Source organism: Amblyraja radiata, chromosome 9, assembly GCF_010909765.2.
Source record: "Amblyraja radiata isolate CabotCenter1 chromosome 9, sAmbRad1.1.pri, whole genome shotgun sequence".
NCBI classification, from domain to species: Eukaryota; Metazoa; Chordata; class Chondrichthyes; order Rajiformes; family Rajidae; genus Amblyraja; species Amblyraja radiata.
In genome coordinates, this window is record NC_045964.1 from 63910447 (window position 1) to 63925155 (window position 14709).

At 44.4% G+C, this 14709-nt stretch overlaps 1 protein-coding gene across 1 annotated transcript in view; it reads right to left on the reverse strand.

Annotated features, from left to right (window-relative positions):
- Nucleotides 1-14709, reverse strand: part of ltbp2 (latent transforming growth factor beta binding protein 2) — a 175373-nt gene that overhangs the window by 106004 nt on the left and 54660 nt on the right. Inside the window, exon 4 of the mRNA XM_033027651.1 lies at nucleotides 9413-9606. Within this exon, the coding sequence (XP_032883542.1) occupies nucleotides 9413-9606 (194 nt within the window). The remainder of the gene's footprint in view (nucleotides 1-9412; nucleotides 9607-14709) is intronic.

The window sequence follows — 14709 nt, forward strand, 5'->3', positions numbered from 1 at the left end:
TCCTGAGGATGAATTCCCAATCTTCCAATACATTTCACCACAGCGTTGCACTTTGTTTTTATCTGTATTTTCTCTATAGCTGTAACACTAGATTCTGCACTCTGTTTAAGTTATCATTTGCATTACCTGATGTAGTCACGTCGCGTAGGATAATAATAATAATAATAATAAATTTTATTTATGGGCGTCTTTCAAGAGTCTCAAGGACACCTTACAAAAATTGAGCATGTAGAGGAAAAACATGTAAGGGGAATGAAATAAACAGTAGAGACATGACTAGTACACAAAGTAAAGACAGAATTCAATACAAAACACAGTATGAGGCAATTAATGCACAGATGAAAAGGGAGGGGGACGTGGGGCTAAGGATAGGCAGAGGTGAAGAGATGGGTCTTGAGGCGGGACTGGAAGATGGTGAGGGACACGGAATTGCGGATCAGTTGGGGGAGGGAGTTCCAGAGCCTGGGAGCTGCCCTGGAGAAGGCTCTGTCCCCAAAACTGCGGAGGTTGGACTTGTGGATGGAGAGGAGACCGGCTGATGTGGATCTGAGGGACCGTGAGGGTTGGTAGGGGGAGAGGAGGTCAGTGAGATATGGGGGGGCCAGATGGTGGAGGGCTTTGTAGGTGAGGACCAGGATTTTGTAGGTGGGAGATGGGAAGCCAGTGAAGTTTTTTGAGGACTGGAATGATGTGATGCCAGGATTTGGTGTGGGTGATGAGTCAGGCGGCTGCGTTCTGGACCAGTTGGAGTCGGTTGATGTAGGTGGAGCTGATGCCAAGGAGAAGTGAGTTGCAATAGTCCAGTCGGGAGGAGATGAAGGCATGGATGAGTCTTTCAGCAGCAGGCGGTGTGAGAGAGGGTCTGAGTTTGGCGATGTTGCGGAGATGAAAGAAGGAGGTTTTAATGACATGGCGGATGTGAGGCTCAAGGGAGAGGGTGGAATCAAAGATCACGCCAAGGTTGCGGGCCTGGGGAGATGGGGAGACAGTGGTGCCGTCGATGGTGAGAGTGGGGTTATTGATTTTGCTGAGTGTGGCTTTGGAGCCTATGAGGAGGAATTCTGTCTTATCGCTGTTGAGTTTGAGGAAGTTATGTTGCATCCAGGTTTTTATAGCTGACAAACAGGAGTTGATATGGGAGGGGGGGGGGGGGTTGTGGGGGGATTTGGTGCCAAGGTAAATCTGGGTGTCATCATGCCTGGATAGGACGCAAACCAAATTGTATCCCTTTACCCAAGTACCAGTGACAATAATAAACCAGTACCTACGACTCTGTAAGTTTTAACTTGCATAGAACGGTGGAATGGATAGACAGAACAAAAGGGAAGGTGAAACCAATGAGGGATTGAAGGACACAGGTGGTGGTAGTGCTGGCTCATTCTAAACTGCGAATGAGAACCAGCACTAAAATAGACCATTACCTCAAATGATGAGATATAATGTCAAGTGGGAATATGGTGAGGTCCTAAACTTATTTTGAGCTTTTATGGAATCGAGTGAAAAACCAAAAGCAGTGAAATCAGAATGGGAGCAGGATAGAGAATTAAACTGATAGGAAACTGCAAATTCAGGGTCCATTTTGCAGACTGAGAAAACTTTATAACAAAATATGCAATATCATCAAAGCAATTAACAAGGGCTGTTCTCCAGTTCAGAGAGGATCTGTGTCAGTTTTCACAGATGCCTCTTCTAATCTACTAAATGAAACTACAGCATAGAGCAATAAGGGTAATATACTAGTATGGATTACGTTTTAATTAATGGACAGTAAATAGAATCAGAATACAGAAATAATTTTCAGAGTAAGAGATTGGACAAATAGGGTGCTGTCGGGATAGTGATTGGGTTGTTCACATTAAAGAAAAAGGATGAGGAATTAGTCATAGAGTCATACATGATGGAAACAGGCTCTTCAGCAATCTGTCCAATCTACGCTCACCCCATTTGCCCACATTCAGCCAATATCCCTCAAACCTTTCCTCTCCATTTAACTGTCTAATTGTATTTTCAATGTTGTTACTGTATCTGCCTCAACTGCATCCTTTGGGATCTCATTGCATGTATCCTCCATGTGAAAATATTGCCTCTCAGAATACTATTAAATCTTTCCCCTCTCAGCTTAAACCCATGCCCTCCAGTTCTCGATTCCCTACCTTGGGAAAAAAACTCTGTGCATTCACCCTATTCATTTTGCTCATGATTTTATACACCTCTATAAGATCACCCCTCTGCCTTCTATGCTCCAAGAAATAATGTCCTAGCCTATCTAATCTCTCCTGATAGCTCAGGCTCTCAATTCCTGACAACATCTTCATAAATCTTCTCTGCACCATTTCCAGCTTAATGGCATCTTTCCTATAGCAGGGTGACCAAAATGGAATACAATACTCTGGGTGTCATCTCACCAACCACTTGTATAACTGGAACATAATGTGCCAACTTCTATACTCAAATCTTCAATCAGTCTAAAAGGGACCAAACGTGAAACCTCACCTGTCCATTCCCTCTCCAGATGCTATCTGACCGAAAGAGTTTCCCCAGAACTTTGTGTTTTGCTCAAGATTTCAGCATCCGCAGTCTCTTGTGTCTTCAGTACTCAATTCCCTGACTGATGACCACCGGCATGCCAAAAGCCTTCTACATCACCAATGGGCTAAGTGTTCGGCTGGCAACCGGAAGGTAGCTGGTTCGAATCCCGCTTGGAGTGCATACTGTCGTTGTGTCCTTGGGCAAGACACTTCACCCACCTTTGCCTGTGTGTGTCCTTGGGCAAGACACTTCACCCACCTTTGCCTGTGTGTGTGAATGTAATTATGTGAAGCACTTTGGGGTCAATGCAAGTTGACTAAAAATGTGCTATATAAATAAAGAAATTTAATTTAATTTAATTTAATTTATCTACCTGTGATGCCATATTTGGGAACTATGTAGTTGTCCTTCTAGATCCCTCCAGTCTACAACACTCCACAGGGCCCTCATGGCCACAATGAACATCTTGCCTTGGTTCAAGGCAGGATAAGGGGTGACCTCATTGCAGCATTCTAATTCAATATGGGTCTCACAGGAAGCTGAGCTGCAGCCTGACTGATCCAGTGACTCGGATGAAATCCTAACCTCTGGTGCTGTCTGTGAAGTTTGCACGTTCTTGCTTTGAGAACATGGGGTTTCTCTTGGTGCTCCATTTATCTCTCACGTTCCAAAGACATGGAGGTTGGTTGGTTAATTGGTCACTGTACACTGTCCCCACTGTGTAGGTGAGCAGTAACAAGGAGGAAGTTGATGGGAATGTGTGGTGAACAAAATGGGATTAAACATATTCATGCAAATGTATGCTTGATGGTTGGCAGGGTGTTGGTGGGACTAAAGGCCTGCTTCCACAAGATAGGTATATGTGGACATTTTATTTATTCTGGCAGTGATGACCAGATACATGAATCACAAAAAAGGTTGTCCATTCAGGACAGAGAAGAAAGATTTTTTCGCCTCAATGGGCTTGTAAATTTATCTGGAGATTTTTGCACCAAGTTTACTCAGGGTAGAAATCAATAGATTTTCGATAGTACAATACTCAAGGGAAATGGAGTTAGTCTTGGAAAATGGCAGTGAGGTTAAATATCTCATTCAATGGTGGAGCAGGTTTGAGGAGCTGAACAAAACAGAATCAGGTGGTTAGGAAGTTTTTATGCTCAGAAATCAATCAATGGAATTCACATTCCACTGACTCTAATGCAAGTAACGCCATCTTTACCGGGGGAACCAGAGATATTATACATCAAAAAAGATGTAATTCAAGTACTGTAATATCAAATCATAAGTTCATGACTTTTTGAGTTTCAAACATTTTACAATCTGGCAATGTGTTGGATTCCATGCAAATGCTGGAATCTTCAGCAAAGCACAAAGTGCTGGAGGAACTCAGCAGGTCAGACAGTATCTGTGGAGGGAATGGACAGGTAATATTTCGGGTCAGGACTCTTCTTCACACTGCTGACGTTTGAGGTTGGGACCCTTCTTCAGTAATAGTGGGATATTTCTGGTCGGGACCTTTCTTGTCCCGATCGGAAACGTCACCTGTCTCTTTCCTCCACAGATGCTGTCTGACCAACTGAGTTCCTCCAACACTTTATGTTTTGGACAATGTGTTATCATTTGGTTATTAATTTAATGCGCAGTTTATACATTCTTCAAATCTCAAAATAAATTTACAGCTAATGAAGAACTTTGGAAATACAGTTATGGTTGTAGTGTTGAAAACACATCATTACTTTTTCTATTAGCAAGATCATACTAACAGCAAGAAAAATATGACCAAATAATCACTTGTTGTTATTTGTTTGACTCCCATGATGTTCTTCCATATAAAGCCAGGGAATTATTTATGTCTTCAAGAAGGAACTGCAGATGCTGGAAAATCGAAGGTACACGAAAATGCTGGAGAAACTCAGCGGGTGCAGCAGCATCTATAGAGCGAAGGAAATAGGTAACGTTTCGGCCCGAAACGTTACCTATTTCCTTCGCTCCATAGATGCTGCTGCACCCGCTGAATTATTAATGTCTGTCTGGGACACACATCTCATTTCAATTAAATATTTAATTTTATTAAAAATAACATTTAATGGTATTGTGCACTATTGTAATGAGGTTTTCAGCCTAGAATAGACACAAAAATCTGGAGTAACTCAGCGGGACAGGCAGCATCTCTGGAGAGAGGGAATGGGTGACGTTGGAACTGTGGAAATGCACTTATGGTTGTAATGTTGAACATTACAATTAACATCATTTTTCTATTAGCAAGATCCGACAAACAGCAGGACGAACATGACCAAATAATCACTTTTTGTTATTTGTTTGACTCCCCCCATGTTCTTCAGAAGGTCTCGACCCAAAACGTCACCCATTCCTTCTCTCCAGAGATCCTGCCTGTCCCACTGAGTTACTCCAGCTTTTTGTGTCTATCTTCGGTTTAATCCAGCATCTGCAGTTCCTTCTTGCACTTTTCAGCCACTATGTTGTGTTTGTGACTCAGTCACAAAACCAAAACTACTGCCAATTGTGTCAAAGGCAAACATGATGCATAGATAGCAACAGATGGCCATTCAGCCTATTGGCTGCATCCTACTTCCCAATAGCTCCGTAAATCACTCCTCAAATATACATTCAAGTACCATTAAAATCCAATGACAATTTCCACTTACATCACCCTTCAGGCAGTGAGTTTTGGACATCTACTACCCTCAGGGTGGAAAACTGTTCACTCACCTATTTTTGATATTTATTTTAAAATTATATTCCCTGGTTTTTGATATATATTAATGGAAATAGAAACATGGAGAGATAGAGCATGGAAATAGGAACTAACTATCACACTCATTTGCACTATCCTATTTTTTTCCCCCCTTGTTCTGAACAACTTTCCCAATTCTATACATCCACACACCATGGACAATTTTCAGTAGCTGGTTAACCCACCAAACCTGCACATCTTTGGAATGTGGGAGGAAAGAGGGAAAATTTGCAAATTCCACAAGGTGAAATTTCAACCACTCATGAATGCCAATCCCCCATATCCACCTCTTCTCATCTTATCTGGTTTGGTAAATCAATGGTGAAGCAGTTGTAGTTAGACACAAAATGCTGGAGTAACTCAGCAGGTCAGGCAGCATCTCTGGAGAGAAGGAATAGGTAACATTTTGGGTGGAAACCCTTCTTCAGACTGAGAGTCAGGGGGGAGGGAAACTAGAGGTATGAAAAGGTTCAGAACAAATCAGAGCCGGCACCAATGACCAAGGAAAGGTGGAACCCACAATTGTCCATTATTGGCTGTGGAAGAGGTGATAACGATGGGTTATATGGATGTGAACTGGCAGGACGACTAGGATGGTGGAGGGGCGGAGAAGCAGTTGAGGTCATTTGCGCCTTGTAGAAGTGTCATAGAGTCATAGACTGATGCAGCATGGAAACCGGCATTTCAGCCCAATTTGCCCACACCGGCCAACATGTCTCCATTACACTAGTCCCACCTGCCCATGTTTGGTCCATATCCCTCCAAACCTGTCCTATCTATGTACCTGTCCAACTGTTTCTTAAATGTTGAGATAGTCCCTGCCTCAACTACCTCCTCTGACAGCTTGTTCCATGCACCCACCACCCTTTGTGTGAAAAAGTTACCCCTCAGATTCCTGCTCAATCATTTCCCCTTCACCTTAAACCTATGCCCTCTGGTCCTCAATTCACCTACTCTGGGCAAGAGACTCTGTGCATCTACCCAATCTACTGCTCTCATGATACACCTCTATAAGATCACCCCTCATCATCCAGCCTTGCCTGCTAAAAATGGAGTAACTGCCAGAATTGATGAAAACACAGATTGTGGGTTGGAGTTACTGAGAAATGGAGAGACAGGACAAGATGGGTAGATCTTGTACTGATTTTACTCTTGAAGATACAGATGAGGACTAAGGGGAAGCCAAATGTGCAAAGAGTGATATGCAGGCACAAAATGATTTTGTCAATGTTAAAGATTGGATGTGCCTGGTAGATTTTCCAGAGTATACACCCACTGACTACCATGGCTATCTGGACTACACTTCTTCCCATCCTGCTTCCTCTAAGGATTCTATCCTCTACTCCCAATTCCTCCGTCTATGCCGCATCTGCACCCAGAATGAGGTGTTCTAGACAAGATACAAGATACGAGATACATTTACTTGTCACATGTGGCAGATGGCACAGTGAAATGTGATAACCATACAGCCATACAATAAAATAAAGAACACAACACACGATAGATTTAAACATAAAACATCCCCACACAGCAGAATCAAAAGTTTCCCACTGTGAGGGAAGGCACCAAAGTCAGTCTCTTCCTCGATGTTCACCCGTGGTCGGGGGCCTCCAGAGCCCTCCGCAGTCGCCACTATGGGCAGCCTGCCGCTCAGGCCCGCTCGCCGGGATGTTGGCTCTCCGACGTCGGGACTGGAGGCCAACCTCAGCGGCTTGGACCTCCAAAAGTGGCCGCACTTCCCACTGGAGTCCGCAGCTCCCAATGACCCCAGGCCGCACCAGGCGGAGACTCAACACTGGCGGCCCTCGGCAAAGGGCCCCAGGACTCCGCGATGACGGTCAGCTCCGCCCGCGGTGGGAGCTCCGCAAACCACAGCTCCGCGATGTAGACGCTGCAGGCCCAACGCTCCGGAGCTTCAAACGGCGATCCAAGTAGTTATCGCCCGCTCCGCAGTGAATCCAGCGCCGCGCCGCCGAAGCTCTGGTCCGGTCACCGGTCGGAAAGGCCGCTCCGATACAGGTGGTAGGCCCCGAGGTGGGGGGTGAGGACGCGACTCGGAGAATAGTCGCATCCTCGCCAGGAATCGACTGGGAAGCGGTTTCCCCCATACCAGGGCATCAGAGATGTCCTCATTCTTCAGGGAACGGGGGTTCCCCTCTTCTATTATAGATGAGGCTCTCACCAGGGTCTCCTCTATATCCCGCAGCTCTGCTCTCACTCCCCATCCCCCTACTCGTAAGAAGGACAGAGTCCCCCTTGTCCTCACCTTCCACCCTACCAGCCGTCGCATACAACATATAATCCTCCGACATTTTCGCCACCTCCAACGGGATCCCACCACTGGCCACATCTTCCCATCTCCTCCCCTTTCTGCTTTCTGCAGAGACCGTGCCCTCCATAACTCCCTGGTCAATTCGTCCTTCCCACCCAAACCACCCCCTCCCCTGGTACTTTCCCTTGCAACGCAGGAAAGGCTACACTTGTCTTTTTCCCTCCCCCCTCGACTCCATCCAAGGACCCAAGCAGTCTCTCCAGGTGAGGCAGAGGTTCACCTGCACCTCCTCCAACCTCATCTACTGCATCCGCTGTTCCAGATGTCAACTTCTCTACATCGTTGAGACCAAGCACAGGCTTGGCGATCGCTTCGCCCAACACCTTCGCTCAGTTCGCATTAACCAACCTTATCTCAGCACTTCAACTCCCCCTCCCATTCTGAATCTGACCTTTCTGCCCTGGGCCTCCGCCATAGCCAGAGTGAGGCCCAGCACAAATTGGAGGAACAGCATCTCAAATTTTGCTTGGGTAGTTTACACCCCAGCGATATGAACATTGACCTCCAATTTCAGGTATTCCTCGCTTTCTCCCTCCTTCCCCTCCCCTTCCCAGCTCTCCCCCAAGCCTACTGTCTCCGCCTCTTCCTTTCCTTTTCCCCGCCCCCCACCGACATCAGCCTGAAGAAGGGTCTCGACCCGAAACGTCGCCTATTCCTTCTCTCCATACATGCTGCCTCACCCGCTGAGTTTCTCCAGCATTTTTGTCTACCTTCGATTTTTCCAGCATCTGCAGTTCTTTCTTAAACATAATGAATTTCCAAAGAAGTAGTTCACTTAGGATAACGTTATTTTTCAATTGCACAATGCTTAAAACAGGTACAAGTATATTTCTAGGCCTATAATTTAAAATGATTGTTGAAAGTGTTTTCTAGTAAGATTATTACACTTCAAAGTGATAATTTATTAGTTAAGTAGCTGTCAGAATTCCACCAAAATGTATTGGTTGTATATTATATTTTACAGTATAGTGACAAATATATTGCATTTGAAAATATATCGGAGACATGAACGATGTGTGTGCATATGTTTGAAATCGAGAGATGAGATTGTATATGTGCACTAACAGCCATCAGCCGAAATAGATGCAATTTTAGTCATATTCACTTTGTTCCCAATTTGTTTCATGGTAAGTACTAATGAATGGGAGCTGTAGTAATTTGCAGGATGACTAATCAACTCAAAGAGCTCTCTTCTTTTCCGCCTTTGCATTTTAATTTTGATGAAAAATCAATAACCCAAAATAGCAACTCTGTTCCTCTCTGCCTTGGCTTGGTGAGTATTTTCAAGTTCTCTTATTGTGCCTTTTAAATGAAAAAGGAGAGTCATGCTTTGAGAACCTATACTCTAATGCCCCTGTCTCACTTAGGAAACTTGAACGGAAACCTCTGGAGACTTTGCGCCCCACCCAAGGTTTCCGTGCCGTTCCCGGAGGTTGTAGGTGGTTGCCGGAGGTTGCAGGTAGTGGAAGCAGGTAGGGAGACTGACAAAAACCTCCGGGGACCGCACGGAAACCTTGGGTGGGGCGCAAAGTCGCCAGAGGTTTCCGTTCAGGTTTCCTAAGCGGGACAGGGGCAATACTGCTTCACAAACAAAATGAACAGTAATTTGAAACCAGATAGAATACTTTAGTTTAAATATTAATGTGTCAAACAGGTCATTGAAGGGAGAGGAAGGAGAAAAAAACCACAAATTTTGAAAAATCTTTTGGAAGGTTAATCACATTTTGGCTTTAAAGACAGTTAAAAAAAAAATAGTTGTATGATATTCAAAGCACAGAGTTGTTTGTGTCACTCACCTCGTGGTAGTGCATTTTCATTTTCTGCTACTACTTGTCCATTTGTAGCAAATCGGTTCTGAACCTGCGCCTGTCCATTGTTAAATAGTGAATTGGACAGTAGCTGTCCATTTCCATTTGATAAGTGTTTCACCATACGTGATGTTCCTGTCAATTGCTGAGTATTAACAAGCTGTCCATACTTGGTTTGTGGACTGTTGGGAAAAAAAAGCATCATAAATAAAACTCAAAATATTGAAATTTAAATGAAGTACCTCATCATTTGCTTAAAGAGGAGCTTTATTTCTAAAAATCTCTGAAATATTTGGTTACATAAGTAACCAAGAATTTCAGAAGCATTCAGAAGAATTTCACTCCAGATGAACATATGTACACAAGGAAATAAATATTTAATATATAAATTGTAAGTTACTGTAATATTCCCTAGTATGTCCATTATTATTTATCCAATAGGAGAGTTCTCATAACACTGGTAACCTGTTACAAATTTCAATAGCCCTTCTAACTTCAGAGCTGATTGCACTCATAAGAGCTATGGTCACCCAACAAATGACCTGAGGCATGAGGGATAAACTGAGTTAAACTGAATTAATTTTCATTATAGTCAAGGCCATGGGTTCTCTCCCGATTTGAAGCCCCTGTCCCACAATGCGAGTTTACCCAAGAGCTCTCCCGAATTTAAAAAAAAATCAAACTCGTGGTAAGTACGTGGAATGTACGTAGCGGGTACTTCGGAGCTCGTGGATGTCTCGTAGCGGCCCAGAATGCTAACGGCAGGTACTCGGGAAACGCGGTAACTCGTGAAGTTTTTTCAACACTGTGAAAAATGTCCAAGGGTAAAAAAATATTCGTGATGAAGTACCACGAGTTTGATTTTTTTTTTAAACTCGGGAGAGCTCTTGGGTAAACTCGCATCGTGGGACAGGGGCTTAAGGCTGAAAGATAAAAACATTTTCATAAGTTCATAACATTTTCCTTATTCCCTCAAAGGATATCACTGTCCAAAGCAGCTTGAAATTTTCAGCCTGTCCTCTCGTTCACCTCGCTCATACATGATTGCAGCACAATCGGGTGCTTGCTCTATTACCAAAATAACAGAGCCCAAGGCACGATTTGTTCTCATGTCAGATAAAGTCCTCTAACTGTTGATTCCACCAGAATTCAACGTGGATGGAAGCGTGTGATTCTGAACTGGATGGGGCAAGGCAGGCAATAAGCAAACATATATTTGCTTGAACTTGGTGCTGAATTAAAGCTCAGGCTTCCCTTCACATAGTAACCAGTTGATGGTGACCCTGAGATGTGCAGTTCACAGGCCCCAGGAGTACTTGAAAACAATTTAACAATTCATTCATATAAAGTGCATATAAGCAATACCCAAGTTTACAACTATCAATATCATATCATTTCCTTCAACTGCTTATTGGCAAGTATTTTGTTGACAAAAACTGCAATTAAAGTCATAGAGCACAAGGATGGGTTATTTGGCCTGCCATGTTAAGTTACTCTAATCCTTTCAGATGATGCTCCCCACTGTTATTGGCCAAATCACAAACGATCATGAGACAGCATACAGGAAATGATTAAAACACCTGGTTAAGTGGTACTGCAACAGCAATTTCATACTAAACATCACCAAGACCAGGGAACTAACCACTGACCTCAGAAAGGAGAACTGTTAACATTTGAGATGACCTGTCCTGGGCCCAGCACATAGATCTAATCACGAAGAAGGTGGGTGAGTGCCTCTACTTCCTCATTAGTTTAGAGGTTTGCCATATCACTGAATATTTTCTACAAATTTCTACAATTTTCTATAGAAAGTATCCTGACTGGTTGTATCATGGGCTGGTATGGGCAAATTCAACGCACAGTATACAAATTGGGAGGTTATGTTGCAATTGCATAAGATGTCAGTGAGGCCGCATTTAGAGTATTGTGTTCAGTTTTGGGCACCATGTTATAGGAAAAATATTGTCAAGCTGGAAAGGGTGCAGAGAGGATTTACGAGGATGTTGCCAAGACACGAGGGCCTGAGCTGTGGGGAGAGGATGAGCAAACTTGGACTCTATTCCATGGAGCACAGGAGGATGAGGGGGTGATCTTATAGAGATGTATAAAATCATGAGAGGAATAGATCAGGTAGACACATAGAGTTTCTTGCTCAGAGTGAACCAGAGGACATAGCTTTAAGGTGAGGGGGAGGTCCCATAATGGAGAATACGCCCCAATCTCCATCTACGGGGAAAGTGTGGAGAGAGTGTCCAGCTTTAGGTTTCTGGGCACTCACATTTCAGAGGACCTCACATGGTCCACCAACACCGCTGCGCTGGTAAAGAAGGCACAGCAACGACTGTTGTTCCTGAGGACATTAAAAAAGACTGATCTGCCCCAACAGCTGCTGACAACGTTCTACCGCTGCACCACAGAGAGCATACTAACGTATGGCATCTCTGTGTGGTATCTCAGCTGCACGGAGGCGGAGAGGAGAGCTCTTCAGCGCGTCGTACACAGAGCGCAGAGGATTATTGGGACACAGCTACCAGCCTTGGAGGGCATCTACCACACACGGTGCGGGAAGATTATTGGGACACAGCTACCAGCCTTGGAGGGCATCTACCGCACACGGTGCCTCAGGAAGGCCGTCAGCATCCATAAAGACTCCTCACACCCATGTAATGGACTGTTCGAACTACTTCCCTCCGGCAGACATTACAAGGCCGCCTACGCCCGAACCTCCAGACTCAGAAACAGCTTCATTCCCAGAGCTATAGCGGCTCTTAACCGGCCCTGCTGAGTGCCCCCCATCCCCCCTGGACTGTCTCCCTCAGATGGTCACGTCGCAGTTTATTTATTTTTTATTTTTTTGACATCGGTTGGAAGCTGCATACCAAATCTCGTTGCACTGATGTGCAATGACAATAAAAGATATTATTATTATTATTATTATTATTATTATTATTATTATTATTATTATTATTATTATTATTATAATAATAATAATAATTATTATTATTATTATTATTATTATTATTATTATTATTATTATTATTATTATTAAAAGTTTTAATAAGAATCTGAGGAGTAACTTTTTCACGCAAAGGGTAGGAGGTGTATGGAACGAGTTGTCAGATGAGGTAGTTGAGGCAGGTACTATCACAATGTTTAAGAAACATTTAGACAGATACACGGATAGGACTTCTTTAGAGGGATATGGGCCAAACGCAGGTAGGTGAGATTAGTGTAGATGGGACACAGTTGGCCGGTGTCTTCGTTGGGCTGAAGTGCCTGTTTCCAAGCTGTAAGACTCCATCACTCTATGATGAATGCAAGAGGTCGCAGAAAGTGGTGGGCTTTATAAAGACTCAGCCTGCACCATTACAGGCACAGCCTTCACCGCCATCAAAAACATATATGCCTTAGGAACGTGGCAGGTTACATGTTGGATCCTCAACATCTGGGTCATGCCCTCTTCTCACTGCTACATTAAGCAGGAAATAATAAAGTCTTACACCACCTGGTTCAGGAGCAGCTACTGTACTTTCCTATAACTATGGGGTTCATGAACCAATTCTAATCCTACTTTGACACCAGAACATTACAGATCACCTCTTGACTTTTTTTTCCTAATTGTGTTTTGCACTGACGCCTTGTTTATTGCAACTTTTTTCCCTTTTACCATCTTGCAGGAATTAATGTGTCGTTTTTGTATACTTTATCTTTTTGTGTGCTTGTCCAAGTCTGAGCCTGTGATGCAGCTGCAAGCAAAATTTGCTTACAGTAGATATTCCTAGAAGCATAGATTTGCAGAGAGACATTGGAATACAAGTCCATAACTCACTGAAAGTGGTTTGACGGGTGGATAGGGTAGTGAAAAATACATCTGGTTTGCTTGTCTTCATAGGTTGAGGCATCTTACAGGGCTCTCACTTAACTTTTTTTCCCTGTTGCCAGCCAGACAACCTCGGCAGCTTTTTAGGTTGCCAAATGACAGTTTAGGTGGTCATTTAAGATGGCTTGCATGACGCGTGCGATAATGTGCTTGGACGAAGTGCGTAGTTACCAGTCGGAATTATGGTCAATGAAGCATTCACATATTATTTCTGCTTCAAATAAAGTCGCAAACTAAACATATTCACCAATCAAGACATGATATATCCCACAATGACGCAGCAAAATTATAATACAGTATCTCAACTCTTTTTACACGTTGCAATTAATGCAATTTCTATTATCTCTTTCCACTTCCAAACAAAAATCTGGTTGGATTATTCAGCGTATGATCAACCTCGGTGAGATCCAAGCGTAGGCTTGGCGATCGCTTCGCCCAACACCTCCGCTCGGTTCGCAATAACCAACTTGATCTCTCGGTGGCTCAGCACTTCAACTCCCCCTCCCATTCCGAATCCAACCTTTCTGTCCTGGGCCTCCTCCATGGCCAGAGTGAGGCCCACCGTAAATGGGAGGAGCAGCACCTCATATTTTGCTTGGGTAGTTTACACCCCAGCGGTATGAACATTGGCTTCTCCAATTTCAGGTTGTCCTTGATTTCTCCCTCCTTCCCCTCCCATTCCCAGCTCTCCCACAGCGTACTGTCTCCACCTCTTCCTTTCTATTTCCCGCCCCCCACCGCTCCCGACATCAGTCTGAAGAAGGGTCTCGACCCGAAACGTCGCCTATTCCTTCGCTCCATAGATGCTGCCTCATAGTCTTTCCAGGTGAGGCAGAGGTTCACCTGCACCTCCTCCAACCTCATCTATTGCATCCACTGCTCTAGGTGTCAGATGCCCTACATCAGTGAGACCAAGCGTAGGCTTGGCGATCGCTTTGCCCAACACCTCAGCACGGTTCGCAATAACCAACCTGATCTCTTGGTGGCTCAGCACTTCAACTCCCATTCCGAATCCAACCTTTCTGGCCTGGGCCTCCTCCATGGCCAGATGATGTGCTGGCCCGTGGCAGTGCGCATGTGTAAGGTGGACTGCCGTGCCGAGCCGAGTCCCGAGAGCCGAGAGCCGAGAGCCGGACAGCGGGCGAAGACGGAGAGTGACATAGAGAGATAGAGAGTGGGCCCGCTCAAAATTAAGTAATAGGTGTCCCGGGCCGGGCAAAATGGCATGGCTTTTAGGTTGCCCTGCGGGACTGTAGATTGCCTTTGGCACCCGGGCAACCGCTAATTTCGAGCCCTGTAGTATAAGGGTTAGGATGCCGTGTTGCAGCTATACAAAACATTAACTGGAACACAGAGTCACAAGAGACTGCAGATGCTCGAATCTAGAGCATAAAACAACGTGTTA